The sequence below is a fragment of the Vipera ursinii genome, assembly GCF_947247035.1.
Source record: "Vipera ursinii genome assembly, chromosome: 3".
In the NCBI taxonomy this organism is placed as follows: domain Eukaryota; kingdom Metazoa; phylum Chordata; class Lepidosauria; order Squamata; family Viperidae; genus Vipera; species Vipera ursinii.
In genome coordinates this window covers 24977360-25000830 of record NC_139516.1, presented here as the reverse complement: position 1 = coordinate 25000830, position 23471 = coordinate 24977360, and the positions used below count along the sequence as shown (strand labels likewise).

General features: G+C 39.4%; 1 protein-coding gene across 5 annotated transcripts in view; it reads left to right on the top strand.

Annotated features, from left to right (window-relative positions):
- Positions 1 to 22923, top strand: part of PLCG1 (phospholipase C gamma 1) — a 97398-nt gene extending 74475 nt beyond the window's left edge. For 4 of the 5 annotated variants that reach the window (XM_083358798.1, XM_083358797.1, XM_083358796.1 and 1 more), the window contains 6 exons: positions 317 to 465; positions 9727 to 9841; positions 16763 to 16924; positions 17167 to 17255; positions 18659 to 18843; positions 20627 to 22923. In XM_083358798.1, coding sequence (XP_083214924.1) covers positions 317 to 465; positions 9727 to 9841; positions 16763 to 16924; positions 17167 to 17255; positions 18659 to 18843; positions 20627 to 20669 — 743 coding nt within the window. In that variant the 3' untranslated portion in view covers positions 20670 to 22923. Of the gene's footprint in view, positions 1 to 316; positions 466 to 9726; positions 9842 to 16762; positions 16925 to 17166; positions 17256 to 18658; positions 18844 to 20626 lie in introns of those variants that run through there. The other variant, XR_014492022.1, reaches the window with a different exon arrangement.
- The last annotated feature ends 548 nt before the right edge of the window (positions 22924 to 23471 follow it).

Below are 23471 nucleotides of genomic sequence, written 5' to 3'. Positions count from 1 at the left end.
AAGTTGTGCATCTTAAACTGCCAATAGCCTTAAAGAGTATAAATGTTGGCTTCTTAAAAGTATTTTTTTCCAGTTAAGATGAACATATTTTGAATAAAATGACAACTGCAGAGAAATATTGTGGTTAGATATCTTTCACATGCTAAAAAATTAATACTTTAGTGCATGGAGAATTGCATTCATGATTTATGAACTAAGCAGCAAACATTAAATTTTAGGAAGAGATTTATTCAAATATTATTATTATTTTACCAAACTGCAATATTATTTTACTGATGTTGGGATGTTTGTCATTGAAATGCCTATGTTTTTGCAGATAAGCCAATGCAGATGAATCAGGCTTTATTCATGTCTGGAGGCCAAAGTGGCTTTGTGTTGCAACCAGCCAACATGCGGGATGATATCTTTGATCCCTTTGACAAGAACAGTCTGCGTGGCATGATACCACTTTCCATCTCCATTGAGGTGTGTATTTTATGATTATCACTAGAATGAATTCTAATATTGGCTTTATTATGGTTGAATGTGTCTCTTTTCTCTGTTTTCCCTTCGTTGCTTGGAGCTTCAAAAGATTCTTACATTATACCATGAAAAGATAAGACATGTATGGTTCGTATATGTCTGCAGACATTTTTCTGTTGTAATTTATCCAGTGCTTTTTTTGTAAAAGAAAAAGGTGCCGGAACTCACACATGTCACACAACCCGCCTTGCCTACCCTACAAGGTTCCATCCAAAAAAGGTGCCGGAACTCCGTTCTGAGCATTCAATTAGAAAAAAAAGCCCTGAATTTATCTAACTTTCACTTTTTAAAATCACATATTCAGGATGAAAAGATGTATATGCTGCTAAATTTGTAATATCATTTTGAAATAGTAAGCCAAATGTTATCATAAGGAAGAGATGGTGACATCCACTTCCTGGTTTAAACTACCAGGTGTTTCTTACTATGCATAGATTCTGAATTTGGTTTAAACTGATTTATTGAAACATGCTACAACACCTGAAGCCATGATTTGTTTTTTACTTGTTTTTATAAATAATACTAATTTCCATCTGCCCTTACCAAGGTGTAGCAATTTACCATAGTTTAAAAATAGATGCAAATGCTTTTGATCTCCACAATTATGCTGGAGGTGGAGATTTGCAAAGAGAAGATGTTATTGACTAAGCTCAAGATTTACATAGATTCATTTTTGTTACCCTAAACATAGCATTACATCAGAAATAGCATCAGCTTCCAATTGTTTTCAGGCACATGTGTTTACAGGGTATTCATTGGCTTAAGCTAAACCTTATTTAAAACTACTTAAATGCTTAAGGACTTTAGAGTCACATGCCTATTGAAAAAGAAAACTCAAGTTTTTCTTCTAGGATTATTTCCTAAGAATACTTGGAAGAATCTAAAACAGTGTTTCTCAATTGTGGCACTTTAAGATGTTTGCTCTTCAACTTCCAGAATTCTTGCTGGCTGGGAAATTCTGGGAGTTGAAGTCCACACATCTAGTTTCCATGGTTTAGAAACACTGGCCTAAAACCAGTCCTAGAATACATGGCATTGCTACTGTAACAAGCAAAAGTAAGTTCTGCTTACTAAATACCTTACTAACTGGAGCTGATTTTAATCAACAGCCAATGCTGATGGAGACATCATATGAACAAACCTAGGCAGGCCAATAACTAGATGCAGTAAGAGAAGATTTCTCTGTCACTTTTACCATCATGATATTGGCTGATACCATGTTCAATATAAGCTCAGTGCTACCACCAACAGCTTGTAGTTCTAATTGAGTCAAGACCTTCTAGGCCAAATTTCTTGCCCAGAAATCCTATCCTGATCTTCCTCTGTCCCCCTCTCCTGTCTACCAGCCAACTCTGAATTCTCTCAGCTAAGACTGCTACTAAATTCTTTCCTTGCCCACATTTCCATCATCCAGGCAGTCACCAGCTCCCTTTGTTGTCTCTTTGTCTCTCAGTGTTCACCTTCCCCCCACCCACTTTTCTGTCTCCTCACTTCTTTAACATTCAATTACACAACTCTTTTCCTTAAAAATCAAACATTCCCAACTATAGGAACGTGTGGATCAACAAACAAACTCTATCAGTTCTTCCCCTGATTTCCTTCAGTTCACCTATACACAAACTAAGCTTCCCATTAGTTGAATGATGTTTTATTGTAGTTTATTGCTTTTAAAAAAGTTAGTTTAAAGGGACTCAGCTTTGTGACGTACAATGTTTTATGTTTAAGATTAAAAATATCCCAGGTTCAAACATAAAATATCAGTCATTCAGCTGGAAGGGTTTATTTTTACTCCATAATAAAAAGGTAAAGGTTCCCCCGCACAGGAAATTGGACTTCTCAAAGACAAACTAAAAGTGAACATGTTGTACTACTTTCATGTTGTTGCTGTTATTGTTACCATTATTAATAATCATTTTATTTTTAGACTGCTCTTTATTTTAGATGAGCTATTTACAAGAGAACAAGTAGAGTAATGCTTTGAAACAAATCAACAAATAAAATGAACAATCTTCTAAAGAATAAATGAAAATAAATTTCTTTTTGAAAGGCAAGCAGTTTCTTGTAGCTTAGGACCTGGGTGAACGAGTGCATCTAAAATTCGTTCCTGACGAGAGATAGGCTAGGCTAGCTGAACTTCATTTAGGAGGAAAAATCCATAGATGGCATTCTTTGGTTTTGTCAGCTTTGTTTACTTCATCTCAAATAGACATATGTTTAACAATAAGTCATGCAAAAAAAAAATAATCCTGAAAATATGTTCTACTTTGAAACAAACTCTCACATTCTGGAAGTTCTGCTAAACTATTTCAGGACAAGTGTGCTCTAGCAGAAATCAAACTCATAACCTTTAAATGTTACATTGTTCCAGTCAAAATAAAGTCTTCTCTCCAACTCTTCCTTCAAATGGCTTTGAATTCGCCCATCTCCCATAATTTTCCTAGTGCCTTCACTTCCATGTCCCCCACAATTGCCATGGATATCTCATTTGACATGATTTACTAGGCAACATACACCACATATGTCTCAAACCTATGCCCCACATGACTCATTCCAACTCCTTCCTTTTGTCTGTTGCCTCCTCTTCACTACTGCATTATCCACATTCACAGTTGTCAAGGCTAATCTTGGTTTTTTCTGCTCTTAAATCCCCACCCATATTTCTATCAAGAACTACCGTATTTTCCGGCGTATAAGACGACTGGGCGTATAAGACGACCCCCGACTTTTGAGAAGATTTTCAAGATTTTTCGTCTTTTTTTTTTATTGAAAAGTTTTACAGTACATTTTAACTTTAACCATCCATTCGTCTTATACGCCGGAAAATACTTACATGCCAGTTGCCAAGTGTCTGACACAAGCCCAATTCAGACCTGTCTGATGCAGATGGTGCAAAGCCCTGCCGGTTCCCGCCCGACGCCGGATGGCTCCGCCGGTGCCGCCTCAAGAGGGAAGGGCGTGAGGTGCCTGCCACGGCTCCCTGAGGACTCCTTAGCAGCCGGGGAGCGTGCGCATACGCAGGACTGCCCTGCCGGCTCCTGCCCGACGCCGGACGGCTCCGCCGATGCCGCCTTGAGAGGGAAAGGTGTGAGAACTCCTTAGCAGCCGGGGAGCGCGTGTGTGCGCAGGACTGCCCTGCCGGCTCCTGCCCGACACCAGCCTGCCCTGCTTCCTCCATAGTGAGAGGGGAGGGCATGCCTTCCCGGGCTCGTTGACTTGCAGCCATGCCGGAGCCAAAAGGCTCCACCCACCCTTTGGAATAAACGCAAGAGCTCCCGGGGTCTGGTGTTTGCAAGGGGGAGGGGAAGGGGCTTAGAGGCTCTTGGGGGTGGGAAGGGAGAGTCACGTTGGAGGGGGGACTGGACTAAGGAGGCTTGAAGTTGCTTTGCAAGAACGGGGGTGCTCGATTGATTTATGTACTATTTTTCCAGCGTATAAAACGACTGGGCATATAAGACGAACCCCCCAACTTTTGAGAAGATTTTCATGGGTTAAAAAGTCGTCTTATACGCCGGAAAATACGGTAACTTAATTTGTTCTATGTGGATCAAAATCCCTGAAAATGCATGTTTTGGATTAGGCCCACAATCATCTGTTCTCTGTATAGAGTACTGTGGCTCTTTGGTACAGGTATTGATCTTCGATCAGTGTATTGAGCAATCCTCTAGCCACAGAGAACCAAAATAGTAGTTGCTATTTGGCCAATGCTTCTCTAACAAAAAACTACTTGAGACAAATGATAAATGAACCAAACCATCACTGGACTTGCTAGTAAAAAAATCATTCTCTGAGGGAGACAGTTGACAGACATACAAATTTCCTACCCGTAGGTGGCTCCCTTTGTTTAGAAATCCATTTTGATTTTGTGTAGGGACTTATTTAATTATGTGTATATGTGTGTTTCCCCTTTACTGCCTTTTCGTGGAAAAGGGGCTTGTGTAACTCAATGAAACTATGAGCTGTGCCGTGCAGGGCACCCAAGACGGGCAGGTCATAGTTCTGACAAAATGTGATCCACTGGAGAAGGAAATGGCAACCCACTCCAGTAGCTTTGCCATGAAAACCCATGGACAGTACCAAAAGACAAAAGATAAGATGCTGGAAGATGAGCCTCTCAGGTCAGAAGGTGTCCAATATGCTACTGGGAAAGAGCAGAGGGCTAGTACTAGTAGCGCCAGAAATAATGAAGCGACTGGGCCAAAGCTGAAAGAACGCTCAGCTGTGGATGCATCTGGTGGTGAAAAGAAAGTCTGATACTGTAAATCTTACTGGAATGTAAGATCCATGAATAAAGGCAAGCTGGACGTTGTCAAATGAGATGACAAGACTGAACATTGACATCTTAGGTATCAGCGAACTAAAATGGACAGGAATGGGTGAAGTTAATTCAGATGACCATCAGGTATACTACTGCAGGCAAGAATCCATCAGAAGAAATGGAGTAGCCTTCATAGTCAATAAAAGAATAGGAAAAGCAATACTGGGATACAATCCTCAAAATGACAGAATGATCTCAGTTCGAATCCAAGGCAAACCATTCAATATCACAGTAGTCCAAGTCTGTGCCCCAACCACCAGTGCTGAAGAGGATGAAATTGACTGGTTCTATGAAGCCCTATAGCACCTTATAGAATTAACACCAAAAAATGATGTCCTTATCATCATGAGGGATTGGAATGCTAAAGTAGGAAGCCAAAAGATAACGGAATAACAGGCAAGTTTGGCCTTGGAGTACAAAATGAAGCAGGGCAAAGGCTGATAGAATTTTGTCAAGAGAATACGATGGTCATAGCAAACACACTGTTCCAACATCCCAAGAGACAGCTCTACACATGGACATCACCAGATGGCAACACAGAAATCAGATTGACTATGTGCTCTGCAGCCAAAGATGGAGAAGCTCTATACAGTCAGTAAAAACAAGACCAGGAGCTGACTGTGGCTGAGATCATGAGCTTCTCATTGCAAAATTTAGGCTTCAATTGAAGAAAGTAGGGAAAAGCACTAGGCCACTCAGATATGAACTAAGTCATATCCCTGATGAATACACAGTAGAGGTGACAAATAGATTTAAGGAATTCGATCTGATAAACAGAGTGCCTGAAGAATTATGGACAGAGGTTTGCAACATTGTAGAACAGTTAGCAACCAAAACCATCCCAAAGAAAATGAAATGCAAGAAAGCAAAATGGCTGTCTGAGGAAGCTTTGCAAATAGCTGAGGAAAGGAAGGAAGCGAAAGGCAAGGGAGAAAGAGAAAGATGCACCCCATTGAATGCAGAATTCCAGAGAATAGCTAGAAGAGATGAGAATGCCTTCTTAAATGAACAGTGCAAAGAAATAGAAGAAAACAATAGAATAGGGAGGACCAGAGATCTCTTCAAGAAAATTGGAGAGATGAAGGGAATGTTTCATGCAAAGATGGGCATGATAAAGGCCCAAAATGGCTGGGACCTAACAGAAGAGATTAAGAAGAGGTGGCAAAACTACACAGAAGAACTATACAAGAACGAGCTTAATGTCCCAGATAACCACGATTGGGTGGTCACTGACCCTGAGCCAGACATCCTAGAATGTGAAGTGAAATGGGCCTTAGGAAATCTGAGAAATAACAAAGCTAGTGGAGGTGACAATATTCCAGCTGAGCTATTCAAAATCTTAAAAGACGATGCAATAAAAGTGCTACACTCAATTTGCCAGCAAATTTGGAAGACTCAACAGTGGCCACAGGATTGGAAAAGGTCAGTTTACATTCCAATTCCAAAGAAAGGCAGTGCCAAAGAATGTTCAAACTATCACACCATTGCTCTCATTTCACATGCTAGTAAAGTTATGCTTAAAATCCTACAAGCTAGACTCCAGCAGTATGTGGATCGAGAACTACCAGAAGTACAGGCAGGATTTCGAAGAGGCAGAGGAACTAGAGATCAAATTGCCAAAATATGCTGGATCATGGAGAAAGCTAGGGAGTTCCAAAAAAAATATCTACTTCTGTTTCATTGACTATGCTAAAGCCTTTGATTGTGTGGATCACAACAAATTGTGGCAAGTTCTTAAAGAGATGGGAGTACCAGACATATGCAGATCAAGAAGCAACAGTGAGAACTGGACACGGAACCACTGATTGGTCCAAAATTGGGAAAGGAGTCCAGCAAGGCTGTATACAGTTGCCCTGCCTATTTAACTTATATGCAGAGCACATCATGAGAAAGGCAGAACTAGATGAATCAAAAGTTGGAATTAAGATTGCCGGGAGAAATATCAACAACCTAAGATATTTATTTATTTATTTATTTTGATTTTATATACCGCCCTATTCCTGAAGGACTCAGGGCGGTTTACAGGGCGAGTTAAAACAATACAAATAAGTACACTTTAAAATAGAATTAAATAAGACTGGCCCACAATTAAACAAATTAAAATTAAAAATTAAAATTAAATTAAAATTAAATTAAAACCCCCTCAGTCCAGGCCAGCAAGATCAAACAACCAAGTTTTAAGGTCCCAGCGAAACGAGCGAAGGTCTGGGGCAGTCTGAAGTTCTACCAGCAGTTCATTCCATAGGGCAGGCGCGCCCACAGAGAATGCCCTCCCCCTTGGAACCATCCGTCGGCATTCCCTAACCGTCGGAACCCTAAGGAGGCCCTCCCTGTGGGAGCGCACAGGACACTGGGAGGCTGATGCTGGCAGCAGGTGCTCCCTGAGATAATCCGGACCCATGCCATTTAGGGCTTTATAGGTCATCACCAGCACCTTGAATCCCACCTGGAGGAGAATTGGAAGCCAATGCAGCTCACGGAGAAGAGGTGTTACATGAGAATATCGGGAAACTCCCATTACTACTCACGCAGCTGCATTTTGCACCAGCTGAAGCCTCCGAGTGGTCCTCAAGGGCAGCCCCATGTAGAGAGCGTTGCAGTAGTCTAACCAGGAGGTAACGAGCGCATGAGTGACTGTGCGTAGGGCATCTCAGTCCAAATAGGGTCGCAACTGGCGCACCAGGTGAATCTGGGCAAAAGCCCCCCTGATCACAGCTCCTATATGATCTTCCAAACTGAGCCGTGAATCCAGGAGAACGCCCAAGTTACGAGCCCTATCAACGGGGGGGGGTAACACCTCATCCCCCATTGTTAATGATGGACAAAAATGATTCACCCGAGATGCCGGTATGTACAGCCACTCAGTCTTGGTAGGACTGAGTCGAAGCCTGTTTCTTCGCATCCAAACCTGAACCGCCTCCAGGCAACGGGACATCACGATGAGGGCATCACTGGGTTGGTTTGGGGTAGAAAGAAAAAGCTGGGTATCATCAGCATACTGATGATACCCCACCCCGAAACCACGAATGATCTCACCCAGTGGCTTCATATAGATGTTGAACAGGAGGGGAGAGAGAACCGACCCCTGAGGAACTCCACAAACGAGAGGACTCGGGGCGGATCTCTGCCCTTCCGTCAACACCGATTGCGAATGGCCCAGGAGGTAGGAGGAGAACCACTGTAAAACAGTGCCCTCCACTCCCAGTCCCATGAGTTGTCGCAGCAAGATACCATGGTTGATGGTATCAAAAGCTGCTGAGAGGTCTAATAGGACTAGGACAGAGGAACAATCCCTGTCCCGGGCCCGCCAGAGATCATTTACCAGGATTTGCAGATGATACCACTCTAATGTCAGAAAGTGAAGAAGAACTAAAGAGCCTCTTGATGTGGGTGAAGAAGGAGAGTGCAAAAGTGGGCTTGAAACTTAACATTAAGAAAACCAAGATCATGGCATCCGGCCCTCTCAATTCCTGGCAAATAGATGGGAAAGAAATGGAGGTAGTGGAAGATTTTATTTTCCTGGGCTCCAAGATTACTGCACATGGGTACTGCAGCCAAGAACATAAAAGATGCTCCTGGGGAAGAAAGCTATGGCAAATCTAGACAGCACACTAAAAAGCAGAGACATCACCCTGCCAACAAAAGTGCGTATAGTCAAGGCCATGGTTTTCTCAGTTGGAATGTATGGCTGTGAAAGTTGGACCATAAGAAAGACTGAGTGCCAAAGAATTGAGGCCTTTGAACTATGGTGCTGGAGAAGACTCCTGCGAGTCCCTTGGACTGCAAGGCTATCAAACCAGTCAGTCCTAGAGGAGATCAACCCTGACTGCTCTTTAGAAGGCCAGATCCTGAAGTTGAAACTCAAATACTTTGGCCACCTAATGAGAAGGAAGGACTCACTGGAGAAGAGCCTAATGTTGGGAAAGATTGAGGGCAAGAGAAGAAGGGGCCGACAGAGAATGAAGTGGCTGCATGGAGTCACTGAAGCAGTAGGCGTGAGCTTAAATGGACTCCAGAAGATGGTAGAGGACAGGAAGGCCTGGAGGAACATCGTTCATGGGGTCGCGATGGGTCAGACACGACTTCGCAACTAACAAAAAACAACAACATATGTGTGTTTCACCTACACCATGGATTCTACCATCTTGGAAAGTAGAAGATGCAATCACTAAACACCCCTCAGACTATGTTTTTGTTTTTGTTGGCAATTGCACCATTTATTGCAGCAGACAACAACTTATGGCTCTTGAGATGTTTCTTGCCCCTTGTAATTGGCCCTGTTGGCTGAAGATGATGGGAAATGAAGACCAAACAGAATGCCTATGCCTGCAATTCTAGGATTATTAAGGGGAAAAATGGGAGTTTATATCAATATAGATAAAGGACTTATGAATCCTATTTAGTGTGACTGATACAGCACAGTAGGGAATGAGAGCTAATTGTAAGAGGGCCAGGTGTATTAAGGCTCATTTTCATTCTGGAACCTAAGTCAATAATAGCTAATTTGTTCCAGTTATTTCAGTCTGGCAGTGCAACCTTAATTATGTTTACTTAGAACTCTAACCATGATACTAGTTAAAGTGTTTCCTGGATTCCTATGACACATTGAGCCATTAACTAACCACACTAGTTGGGCTTCCATTGGATCACTATAGCCATAGGATTTTTAAAACCTGTCCTTAAAAAGATTTTTAATTGTAGCATTTCAACATTTTTGAACACCACTAACTTAATCCCTGCACAGATTCTAATTGTTTTTTTCTACTGGAATGTTATTGGTATTAAAGAGCCTTAGGAAGTAGATAACTGAAGTCTGTGTAACCATTTGGCTCAATATACCAGAAATATATCTAACAGTATGATTTTTCTCCCTTCTGTGTCTTGTCCAGATTCTGGGGGCACGACATCTTCCCAAAAACGGAAGGGGAATTGTTTGCCCATTTGTAGAGGTTGAGGTATCTGGAGCAGATTATGATAATGCAAAACAGAAGACCGAGATGGTGGGTGAGTACCTACCTGATCCTGCTATTTCAATTTCAGATTCCATTGCCAAAGATGTCAGTGTTATTTCTTATATCTCAGATTCCATTGCCAAAGATGTCAGTGTTATTTCTTCTCAGATTCCATTTCCAAAGGTGTCAGTGTTATTTCTTATCTCCTATATAAAGATAGCAATTGAAAACATCCCCTCTTCTCCTGTCACTTTTAAAAACCAGCTTTTTCATCATCAGACAGGTGCAGAGTTTATCTCACACCTGTACATATGTCCTACTGCTGCCCCTTGTCTGTTTTTTTCATATTTTCTGGTTGAAAAAGAAGCTTGCAAATGCTTGTGGAATCTGTGGGCAGTTAATTTCAAATTTTCTATGGGGCCTTAATGTGGCAAGAAGTGTAGAAATGTTTCCTGTTCACTGAATATTTGCAAATTCTTCTGGGCGGATGATAGGGTGCTACTTTCTATTTTAATACTAACTCTGGAAGTGTAGGCCACCACAGTGATAAACCTGTACAACTATAGATTACCTAACATGCATTACATTAGAAAGAGAGAGAGCGGACGTAATATCTTTTTTTGTTTTGAATTGTGCATTGTACAATTGGAAAAAGCTATTTAAACTGGAGCAGATGTTTGAACTAAATTAAAATTTATATAAAAAGTTTTTAGAGCGTAAATTATTTGTATGCAGAAAAATGCCAACTTTGGATCATATTCAAGCAAGTGTCAGCTTTTCTGTAGTCAACATTCTCTCCACTGCCAACCTTAGAACAATTTTTTTATGTGTAAATATTATTTAGTAACTGTAGTTACTGAAATTGCAACAAATGGAACTTGTTTGCATTTAGGTTTTATGAGTTTGGATTCTTTATCTCTTAGGCTAGTTTTTTAAAAAAAAAATATCAAATCCTGTTCTTCATTAATCCTGTCCTTCTTGTCTAATCAACAATTGAACTTTTCAGATTTGTAAAAAAGTCCAATCATGAAGTGACTAAAAGTATATATGCTATTGTTGGTGTTATTGTTGTTGTTAAGTAGCACTTGTTCTGGTTATGTGTGTTCCTTTATAAAGATTCCGCCTTCAGGAATCATCTGTTGCCAGGATATTGGCTTGCAATTACTAATTAGACTATGTAATAAAGGAATCTAAAAATCTGCACAGATTTTACAATATAAGCAAAAGAGAAACTTAGTACGATGAGACACAAAAGTAAAGAAGACTAACAATTCATTTCAATAGTGGTCAACCACTCGTTATGGGAATTCCAGAAGCAGGATATTATGTATTATTTTATTTTATTTATTTTTCATATTTCCAAACCACCCATCTCCTTCAAAGAGGTCTTACAGTATTACAACAGTGCTGTAGTTTTTTCCTGCTTCTTTATCATAGTGAATGACACTTGCGTGTATCCAGCTTTCAATAATAATGGTAATATGTATTGACTAGCAAGCTTTTACCCTTTGTTAATTTGTCTAAAACTTTTTAGAAGTTTCTGTGTTTTGTAGCCACCACAACTTTTTGTGTTTCCAAATATAAAATGTAGTATTTTCATTTATTCAGTATGCAGTAAAAAGCTGAAATATTTTCTTAGAATGAAGATATCTTTTAAGATATCTTTTTTGGGGAAAAATAACCTAATACGTTAAAGATAATATATAACTTTTCTATTAGCTTATGTTTCTTGCCATTTTTAGAGTTGTTCTTTTTAAATTTCTAATGCCATATAAATCTGATTTCCTTAAAAGTGTGAATGCTTACCTCCATTTAAATCCGTGTACATCAGGTATAAACCATTTTAACTGCAGCCTGGTTTTTTTATTCCAGAGGTGGATGTTTTTAAACAGTTATTTCCCTTTAGTTAACCAAGATGTTTATGCTAATTCAAATTTAGATTGCATATTGGGAAAGAAATCCACAAATTTAAGGAATAAGTTTATATAGCCCTAGCCAACAAATAAAGAAAGTAAATCTTTGTAACTGGTGTCTTTCTTTGTAATAAGACAGTGGAGTCTTTCATTCTATCCTCTGAGAATGAGAAATGAGAAAAGCAGCTGGTGAAGTATGTTGACAATAGCTGCAGTAAATGTGTCAACTCCTGCCTTTTCTACTTAACTACATTTGAGAGACGGTGTGCCATAGTTGGGTCACATGGGATTTGGGCCTGAAAGATCAAAATTAGGGTTCCTGCTCAGCCATGAACACAACTGGTAGTCTTAACTTCACTAATCTACATTTTGTGGTATATGAAGAAGATATAAGGAGCCTTGGTGGAGCAGTTGGCTAATGCCTCCTTAAGTAACACCAGCTGCCTGCAATTAGTGCAGGTTCGTATCCCACCAGGCTCAAGGTTGACTCAGCCTTCCATCCTTCCGAGGTAGGCAAAATGAGGACTCAGATTGTTGGGGGCAATCAAGCTGACTTTGTAATAATGCCGCTTGGGGTGTGTGTGAAAGCCCTAATAAGCAGCCATATACATAGAATGAAAGCTACTGCTAAGCTTGTAAGCCGCCCTGAGTCTTCGGAGAAGGGCGGGATATAAATGGAATTAAAATAAATAAAATAAAAATGTTCAACCACCAGAACTTCTTAGTTCGTAACTTCTTAGGCAGTTACATTGCTTTCCCCCCAATAAAAAAGCAGTTTTAGTGAGGGATAGAAACTTAACTTTAAAACTGTCTCAGTCTGAAACACACATCCAGGGACAGGCTTGGAGTCTTCGCTCATCAGGAATTCTTATGCTCTAGAGCAGGGGTAGGCAACCTCGGCTCTTTTATGACTCATGGACTTCAACTCCCAGAATTCCTGAGTCAGCATAGCTCAGCTTGGAAAACCTCTCCCTTTAGACTCATAGTCCATGAGTCATAAAAGAGCCGAGGTTGCCTACCCCTGCTCTAGACAATAAGACCCAGCTGCACGTTTTCAGTCATTGTAATCCTCTCACCTCTAATGGAAACTAGTGCAGTGATTTCTCCCATTGTCTTGAATAATATAAGATAAATAGAAAGATTGCCTAGGCTCATGGAAGAAGAACCAAACCAAAGGAAGGTCCCACTCAAAGTGGTTTTGTCCCTGTCCAGTTCTGCCTGTAGTAATTTCTCATGGTATCCTTTTGGAAAGATTATCATCATGTTAGAAGGGATGTCCATTTGTTTTTACCTTTTCACATAATCAACCTATTGCTTCAATTATACTTTGAATAATACTGACTGAATTCATCCAGATTTACTTCAAAATACTATTAATCTTTGTCTCTTAAATATAATATCAATAACTTATATACCGCTTCACAGTGCTTTACAGCCCTCTCTAAGCCTTTTACAGAGTCAGCATATTGCCCCCAATAATCTGGGTCCTCGTTTTTTTTTTTTAAAGATTTTATTAGTTTTTCTCTTACATACATATATTAATATTAATCCTTTCTTCTAACATAGTTTTAAATGTCTCTGGAATTTTTGGAAGATTATTTTCTTCCGGATATTTAACAATTCTTTCTCTTGGAAGTTTCCTCTTTATTGTACAGTTCCTTGTAGTATTCCTTGATTATCTTTTTTATTTCTTCATTTTTAAATTGTAAATGGCCTTTCCCATCTAGTAAGTTATGTATCATTTTCTTCTCTTTCTGTTGTTTAAGTTTATAAGCTAACCATCTTCCTGGTTTATTGGCATTTTCAAAAAAAATCTGTTTTGCTCTCTTTATCTGTTCTGCCAGTTTTTCTGAGTCTAATAGATTTAATTTATGTTTTATTATGTCCATTTCTCTTCTCAAAGTCTTTTTTGTGGATTTCTTTGCAGTTCTGATTCTAACTTTCCAAATTTTTCTTTCAGTAGTACATATTGCTGTCTTCTCTGTTTATTTTTCTTTGCCATATATGTTATAGCTATGCCTCTAAAGTACACTTTAGCTGTATCCCATACATTTTTTAATGTTGTATCTTCTTTTTTATTTTCTTTGGAAAAAAAATCCATTTCTTTTTTTACTAGCTCTAAAAATTCTCTTTTTTTAATATAGATTAATTTAAAGTCCATCTTCATCTTTTTTGAATTCCTTTCCAAGTCACTTTCAGGGGATTATGGTCTGCCCACGTGCCTATTTCTATCTCAATATCCTGTATATTCATCCTCACATCAGCGGTCATCCAAATCATATCGATTCTTGACCAAAATTTTTGGCTGTTTGAATAAAAGGTGTATTGTAGTTTTTGTGGGTTGATTTCCCTCCAGACATCTTGGATTCCAATTTCCTCTGCTATATCAAAAAATGTCCTGGGTATTTTTCCTCTTCCAGCTTTTCCTGTTTTATTGTTTTTATAGTCAATTTTTCCATCTACTATTGCGTTAAAATCTCCTACTAAACAAATATTTTGATACTCCGTTTCTATTATTTTTCTGTGTAGGTTTTTATAAAAATTTTCTTGATTGTTGTTTGGTGCATAAATTGCCACAAACAGTGTTTGCTTTTGATGCAGATATATTTCTACCATTAAGATTCTTCCTTCTTTATCCGAATATACCAATTTAGAATCTATTGTCTCTTTAATGTATACAGCGAACCTTCTTTTTTTCTGATGTGCTGAAGTGTGATAAAGTTTCCCAATTTTGGGATATTCCAATAATTTATGGTGCTATTCTTTTATATGTGTTTCTTGCAGACAAATTATATCTATATTCAATTTCTGTAATTTCCTGAAAACTTTGTTTCTTTTTGATGGGGAGTTTAGTCCATTTATATTCACTGAAAAAAATCCATTTTCTTTCTCCATTTCCATTTCCATTATTTATATTTAGGTCTTGTCGATCTAGTAATCCTCTGTTCTCAGGCAGGTCCTTCACTTTCGCCCTCTTGATCGTCTTTCTCTTTCTGTTCTCCTATTTGTGCAGTTGCTCCTTGAGTCATCTCTTCCAATTGCTTCTGCTCCTTACTGTCCCCTTGTCTTTGTTTCACTCCTTCATCTAGAATTGCTCTATTCCTTACTTCAAAATTTTCTGCTTTCCTGACTGAATCCAATCGATATCTTGTATTATTCCAATTTATTAAAATGCCTTCTGGCATCAGCCATCTGACGTTTATGCCTTTGACAATCAGCTTCGTAGTTAAGAAATGGTAGTGTCTTCAAGTATCTCTTACTCTCTTAGGTATATGCTTTAAAACCACGATTTCTTTATTTTTATATTGTATTGGCTCATCTTTGACTTTTCCTCAGTACTTCATTTCTCGTTTCTTTTATGAACCTTACATGTACTTCTCTTGACGGTTTGTTTCTTCTTGCATAGCTTGAGTTCAGGCAAAATATTTCATCAACCTCCATTTGAATTTCTCCTCTATCTGCCTTTAGAACCTCTGCCAGGATGTCAATAATCACCACTGCTATGTTTTCTCCACTGTCCTCAGGGGTATTTTGAAATCTCAAATAGCGTTCCGCTTTTTCCATTTCTAGGATCTTAATTGTCCCCTCTAGGTTTTGATTTGCTTCTAATAATTTTTCATTTTCTTGTAATAACATTTACATCTTTTTATCAATGTCCTCTGATTTATCTTCCACTTTCTGAATTTTTTGTTCATTTTTAATTATCATTTGATTTTGAGCTTCAAATTTTGCTTTTATATCCAGGATTTCTTGACTTACTGTCTTAAGTTTACTTTGTGTCTCTTTGCGGTTTTTTGTGTCTCTTCATGATTTCTTTTCTCTTGATTTCTTTGCATCATCTCTTGAATCAGTTTTAATGAGGTCTGTGTTTCGCTTTGGGCAGTGCTTATTTTCTCACGTTGCAACATTGCTTCAATAGATCCCTGTGTGGTTGGACTAGATTGTCCTACATAGGGTGCAGAAGAGTCTAGTAATGTTTGATGAACTCATTCTACAGGTCAAAGTCTAAAACCAAAATAGTATCTGTTTGGGTTTAGTCAAAGTCAACAGAAGTAACTATAAAAAGTCTTTTCCCTTGCAATCTCACAACACCTGTTATTTGCAGGTGTCTCTTCAAGGTCATTGTTACAAAAACATTTTTTCCATTTCCTTCTTTTTTATTTATTAGTTCTGTCATTTCTTCTTTCACCACTAGATGTCCTCCTCAGCTTATTTATCAATGTCCGATACTCTTAAAAAACACTCTCCCCTTTTGTAATTGCCCGCCACTTTTAAATTAATCCTTCTGGGGGTCTTTACTTTTCAGCTCTTTCCCATCAGGGGCTCAACGTTTTATAATCCACAAGAAGGAAAGAAAGTTCTGGCTCACCCAGCCTCAGCACGGTTGACAGTCAGCTGTTTTGTGGTGCTTCCCTTCCGGCTGGAAACGACATGGGCTGCCTCGGCTCACCCGGCAGCCTTTCTTCTGCCTTTTCAGAGGGGTTCTTCAGTCCGCTCTGATCGGCCACCACCTGATCTGAGCTCCTGGAGTGTCCCTCCTTCTTTGTTGTCCCTCCAGGGCAACTTTCCAACCCTTTAAGGGCCGCTGGGCGAAGCGAAGTCAGACTGGAAAGCCGGAGCGCCGGCTTCTTCCAGTTGTCTTGGCGACCAAACCAGAAGTCCAATCTGGGCCCTCATTTTACTAACCTTGGAAGGATGGAAGGCTGAGTCAACCTTGAGCTGGTGAGAATTAAACTGCCGAACTGCTGGCAGTTGGCAGACAGCAGAATTAGCCTGCAATACTGCATTCTAACAACTGCACCACCATGGCTCTTATTGCAGTGGTTAGAATGCAGTATTCCAGGCTAAGTATAAGGGAGAAGGACTATGATGTACTTATCAGGTTCAGAAATGGTGCTTTAGAAGTTAAATTCTGAAACACAATTTTGTGCTTAGCAGAGAAGATAAATAATCATAAAACATCTTGGTTATAATTTAAGTTCACTGCTGTTTAAAGTATTATATTTCTGTTTTTCAAATAAATTCCATATATATCTGATGGTGTCTTTTGTTTACTATAGTGGACAATGGTCTGAATCCTGCTTGGACCCTAAAGACTTTTCAGTTCCATGTCAGTAATCCTGATTTTGCTTTTCTGCGTTTCGTGGTATATGAAGAAGATATGTTCAGTGACCAGAACTTCTTAGCTCAGGCCACTTTCTTGGTTAAAGGCCTAAAGACAGGTAAATGAGAAGAAAGTACTAGGTCTTCGGTCAAGGATAATTGTGTTGATACAGATAGAAATAGACTTTGAAAAATTTTTTATAAATGGTCCTAAAACATACAGCTGTCATTGTGTATATGACCAGCTCAATAAGGGGGGGAGCTCAACATAGCATTAGATTAAAAAAGGCCTAATAAAGATTATAAATGTTCAACACTACTTACTTGCTCCCTGCTAATAATTCATTTTGTTATCTTTGAGGATATCGGGCTGTGCCTCTGAAGAACAACTACAGTGAGGATCTGGAATTGGCCTCCTTGCTTGTTAAGATAGATATAATTCCTCTCATGGTAAGTTGTTATTTTACAAAGGAATTTTGAATACCACTATTTTGTGGTAACTGGATAGAACAGGACAAAGGTTATTTTAGCTTTAAGAAGAAACTCATTAATCAATCTACACTTAACCAAGAATGGCTAAGATTTTGGGGGGGGGGAGGAACCTATGTGCCAACAATAGCCTTACAATATCGTGTCTCTTTGGAACATTGCATGTTTATACTTTCTGGTATACTTTAGACAATGTGCTTTCTGCTTCAGATCTGCTTTATCAAGGATATGCAATCTGATGTGTTAGGGCCACATATATCCTTCACAATTGCTGCTGAACTGTAATTATGATAAGAGCAGGAAGTTATTAAATATATATGAAATGTGTTTCATTAAATGTATTTAAAGTAAACTAGTCAAACTTAAGGATAGCAATAGCAATAGTTTATTATATACCACTTCACAGTGCTTTACACCCCTTCTAAGCAGTTTACAGAGTCAGCATATTGCCCCCAAAGATCTGGGTCCTCATTTTACCGAACTCAGAAGAATGGAAGGCTGAGTCAACCTTGAGTTGGTGAGAATCAAACTGCCGAACTGCTGGCAGTAGAATTAGACTGCAGTACTGCATTCTAACCATTGTGCCCCATTGTGGCTCTTGATGCAGTGGTTGGAATTGCAGACCAAGTATAAAAAAGAAGGACTATGATGTACTTGTCAGGTTCTATAGGCTGATTTAGACCAAGATTTAATAAAACAGGAATTTAAGAACTTTTAGTTCTTTTGCCCCTAGGATCTCCAAGCTAATTTACCAGCAGGGACTATAGTGGAATGGCTTTTTCATGTAAGAGTAAACATGCAAGCCAAATAAATTTGCTTATGCATGGTAACAAACACTTATATTGATTTTTTTAAAGAACTGTAGCTACTGCATTTCCTTTGGATAGGGGGAAATGGGTGTTTTCAGTGATCTTGTAATTTACTCGATGCTTTGGGTCTCATTTTTTAAAAAAAAAGTTCTCGAAACTTCCTGTTAACTTGGCCACCAAAATGAAACTGGCTTTCAAACCTTAGAAAGAAGTTAACCTAGCTTGTTGATTGGTATTTTAATGAAATGATTGTGAATAACTGTGTTTGTTTTCATTTTAGGACTATGGGGATTAAAAAACCCTTTAACTGTAATATCATTTCTTAGTATATTCATATTTAAATTTGTTTTGTCCTATTACACAAAATTCCACAAATTTCTTCAATGATAATGAGTGTGTGTGTACATGTAATATCAAATTCTTTATATTTCCATGGCATTGAAAGGGGAGATCTCAGGAAAATCCAATGAATGCCTGGCTGAATGGAATTTTCTTTCTCTCTGTAGAAATGAGATCATAGGTTCCTTAGTTGTTGTTCTTTCTATTCTGGAACAGGAAAATGGTGAAATTAATCCCTTTGCAACATCGCCTTTCCGAGAGAGGTCTGCTGATTCCCCAAATCAGCTCTTGACAGGCAGAGCCAGAGAAGGTTCCTTGGAAGCACGATATCAGCAACCATTTGAAGATTTCAGGACATCACAGGAGCAGCTATCAGAGCATTTTGACAATCGAGATAGAAGGTAAGTATGTAGAAATTAAATGTTCATATTTGGATGCTCTGCATAATACACAAATTCTAATAAAGTAAAGATAAAGGTTTCCCTGTCCAGTCACATCCAACTCTATGGCCGATGCTTATCTCCATTTTTGAGCCAAGAGAGCCAGCATTGTCCAAAGACATTTCCATGGTCATATGGAACATGGAACGCTGTTACTTTCCTACCAGAGTGGTATCTATTCTAATCTGCTTGCATTTGCATCCTTTCAAAATGCTAGGGTGGGCAGGTAACGGAGCTCACCCCGTCGCATGGTGCTTGAGTCTCAAACTTGGGCTGTTCAGCTTTCCAATTGACAAGCTCAGCATCTTTACTGAGCCATCACACCCCCACAATGAAGTAATTAAGGTTTCCATATTTGTTTTCAAAGTTGGTTATTTTGACCTTATATGGTACCAGGTTTGTGTTGGCTGACTGACTGTGCTTGGCCCAAGATACCTTATTATATTTTCTATATTATTGCATGATTGTTGCCTTATATTTTTTCCAGCAAAGATTTGCAATGTGGTCACATAAGAGAAGGGAAAAAACTAAACTTTTATAAAGTTATCATTGCAAAGAATCCAAATAAACATTAATCCAGATGGCTGAGATGGAATTTTCCTTTTTTATTTTTTGAAGGAAGAACATTATGTTATGGAATCAGCCTTCCATGTACCTCCTACCCACTTGTCTTTTAATACTCCAAATGTCCCAAATGATGTTGCCTCTCTTTTCAGTAGAAAATGTTACATTTCAAAGCCCTCCACCACCTCTAGTGCCAAAAGCGGTCAGTTCTATCAGAATGGGAGAACAATGTAACGAACTATTAATATTGAATGCAAAAGCATCCTGCCTTTACGAGTATGAGGCCATAAAAGTTTATTGATTTTGGAAGAGGAACATCTAAGCCAGGGGTAGGCAACCTTGGCTCTTTTATGACTCATGGACTTCAACTCCCAGAATTCCTGAGCCAGCATGGCTCAGCTTGGAAACCTCTCCCTTTCCCCTCAGCGTGGCTGGCTCAGGAAATCTGGGAGTTGAAGTCCATGAGTCATAAAAGAGCCAAGGTTGCCTACCCCTGGTCTAAGCTATCATTCGGGACTTAGATGTTCCACTGAAACTGCTGGTTTCTTTTTTTTTTCTTCCTCCTAGCACAGACATGTCAAACACAAGGCCCGGGGGCCAGATCTGGCCCGCGAAGTGGTTTCATGCGGCCCGTGAAGCCATCCTGGAAACAGTGAGGGAACAGCCCCCGCTGCCTTGGCCCTGGCCTAGAGACCCTCCTTCTGCCAGAGACCCTCAGATCTGTCCCACTCCTGCCCAGGCCCCAATAGGCACCCTTGATGCGAACGATGTAGAGCTGGCCACGCCCACCCAGTAGGCCACACACACTAGCCACGCCCACCCAGTAGGCCACACCCACCCTGGCCACACCCAGCCAGCCCCCTGAGGGCAACCGCAATGCTGATGCGGCCCTCAATGAAATTGAGTTTGACACCCCTGTCCTAGCATATGATAATTATTTTTCATTTGATTTCACTTTTGTATTTAGCCCTTATAAGGAGCTCAGGGCTTCACCATTTTATATTCACAACAACTTAGTTGGATAGGCAATGAGGAAGTTTCTACGTCTCAGGGTAAACTTACCCAATCAGCAGTTTCATTGCTGTTGCACGGATACCCCAACAGAATTCTAACCAATATTTGACTATTTTTAAAGTGGGCCATCTAGCTGAATTTGCAATTCCTCTTTCTTTCCCTGCAGGTTCCTGCGAAAGACGAGGGTGAATGGGGATAACCGCCTCTAGCTCGTTTCCCTGCTGGAAAGCACTCCTCCAGTGCTTGTGATTCTCACGGATTGCTGTGAACTGGTTTCTATGGAAACGTCACATCCTTTGGCCTACTTTCAGGCAGCTTTTCCAGTTTCTGTTCTGAAGGATGTACAAGTGGAGAACTTTTTTTTAGGAAAAAAAAACATCAAACCACATGTCAATCACTTCATTGTTGAGGAGAAAAAAGACCTTCAGAACTAAAACAGAGGGGAAAAAGTACTGAATGTGTGTATCTTATCAGTAGCTATGGCTCAACACAAAATCTAGTCAACAGTTTCCTTCTTCTGTGTCACTGTAGTTCCAGAGAGGATAATACCTCAGAGCTGCCAGCAAAGCAGCTTTCCTTTACTCAGCTGAGAGGAGCTGATTTTTAAAAATTATTATTAATAATTTTATTAAAGTTCTTAATCATTGATGATGCACAGAAAAAGATATTTCCATTTCAAGAGAAAGTACAATTATTCTCACGGTATTAGAGCACAAGCCCAATAGGGCATACCAGGCCCAGTCTTCGGGGCCATGTCAAGCTATGCAAGGTTTTAAATCTGTCAGTATTGAATAGAGCTGCCAGGTTCCTTACTTTGGCAGATCTTGGGCTTCATTAGCTGGAGTTTAAGTGCAGAAGACCATCAGCAAAGCTGTCAAATAGCCTCCTTTTTACGTGACCTCTCTTAATGACTAGTCTGAAGCAGAAATGTGCAGCCTTGTATAGAACGGGTGACTTGAGATTTCAAGAGGCAACTTTGAAGAGGTAGGAGCAGATGGAATACGTGAGCTAAGCCTGCTCTGCAAGAGGTAGAGCTCTTGCCACTAACAAACCTCTTTGCTGTCACTGCTTCTATAATGCAGTTTCAGCCACTAGTGCTGGAGCAGAATAGTAACCTGGGGCCATGTGCCCTGCTGTAATAGTTCTCATGACCAGTATTGCTGAAGAGGGGCCCCACAGATCTTTGTAGAGTTAACAAGCTAAGGAAGCATGTTTAGCCTCTTTCAGTTTTCACCATTGTACCTCTTATTTTGGAGATGGGTTTTTTTTGTATAGGATTAAGCCATCTCCTCTTTTTTAACGGAAGCTTTTCTCCATGTTCTTTAGGTCAGGCCATGCGAAGGCAGTTGTCATTGTCATGACGTGCCAGTTGCCTAGCGTGTCATACCATGTCTGTTGCTACAGAAACAGTGAAAATTACGTGCTGCTGTCTTTTGCCTACTAGAAAGGTGATAAAAATCCAAGAACAGTATTCAGTGTTTTTATTTAATTTGCTGGATAAAGGGAGAGCAGATATATCCCAGTGTCCAAAGGCAAGCTTTATCATACACGGTCTGTGAAGAATGCATTGTTTGACTTTCTGAAGAGATCTCCACCAGATGTAGAGATCTAATGTTTGTTGGGATGAATCAGGCTGCACAATAAAAGTTCTGAATTAATATACTGAGATCCAGCTGTGAATTTTGTAAGAAGAAAATAAATTGGGATTCAAATTAAGCCATGTATGTTGTAGCACTGCTTGAAACAACAAAGGATTTCTTCAAGGTGTAAAATTAATCAGTGAAGGTATTCTAGGCCCTTATAAATTTCATCCTAAGACAGCATGCTTAAAAATGTGCACCATCACAACAAATGTGCGTTGTTAGCTTTTGATACTAGGCATACACACCGGCAGAATAATGTCGTGAAACCAGGTTATCTCAAAAGCACAAATTGGCTGCCTTTAGATTGACAATTGGGTTTACAAAATCCAACTAATTTAAGCTAATGATGCTTTAGCTCTTACCAAGACAGGAAATTTATGTCATTTACTGAATGCACAGGTCTCTTCCATTTAGTGATTTTTTGAAAAAGAAAAAGGTGCCGGAACACAAACATGTCATACAACCCGCCTTGCCTACCCTACAAGGTTCTATCCAAAAAGGTGCCGGAACTCCGTTCTGAGCGTTCTATGAGAAAAAAAGCCCTGCTTCCATTCATTGTGCTGACTACACAGTGTTTATTTCTACCAAATACAAGATGAATTAGTTGAAAAGCATGGGGGTGGAATACTAGATTTATTTGTTACTGAGTCTGAATTTAAAGTATGTGCACAAAGTGTCTTGCTAAGCAAAGCAGCAGCTAATAAGGACACAGAGGAATGCTATGTGCCCATATAATTTACTTGTGTACATTTTGTACAAGTAGTCTTATCCATTCCGGAGGCCAGACTCTGTGGATCTCAAAGTCATTATCCCACCTGCTCTACTTCCCTACAAAAAGCTGAGACTTAAGACATTTTCAGCCCGGGCTACCATACCTGGCTGAAAGTTTGTCTTTCCTGTGTTTGGCACAGAATCCCAAATAAATAGATGATATAAAAGCATGTTTTGGTTAATACATTTTTAAAATTTCTCTTGTTAAAAAGAAATTAAATTCATGATACCCTTGAAATACTCTTTTAGAAAGTGTAACTTTCTAAGCGATTTAAGTGTAACAAAAAACCCAGGAAGCTGGAACATGTCTACTTTAAATAAGAGGAGATCCTGCAGATTGTATCTAAAGCATGTTCTAATTATTTTTGTCTAGCACTATAATGTTAAAACAGTTGATCGGATATTTGATGAAGATGATTGAAGTTCTCTTTTCGTTTTCTTTGTTTCTATCTAGATTATCTCTTCCACTTTGTTCTTAATTTTGTTGTTTCCTGTTTTCAATCATTTATAAACTGTCCAGAGTTGTTTGGCATTGGGTGGCATATAAACATAAATTATTATTGTTGGTCACATAGTCAGCCAGATGTTTACCCTAAT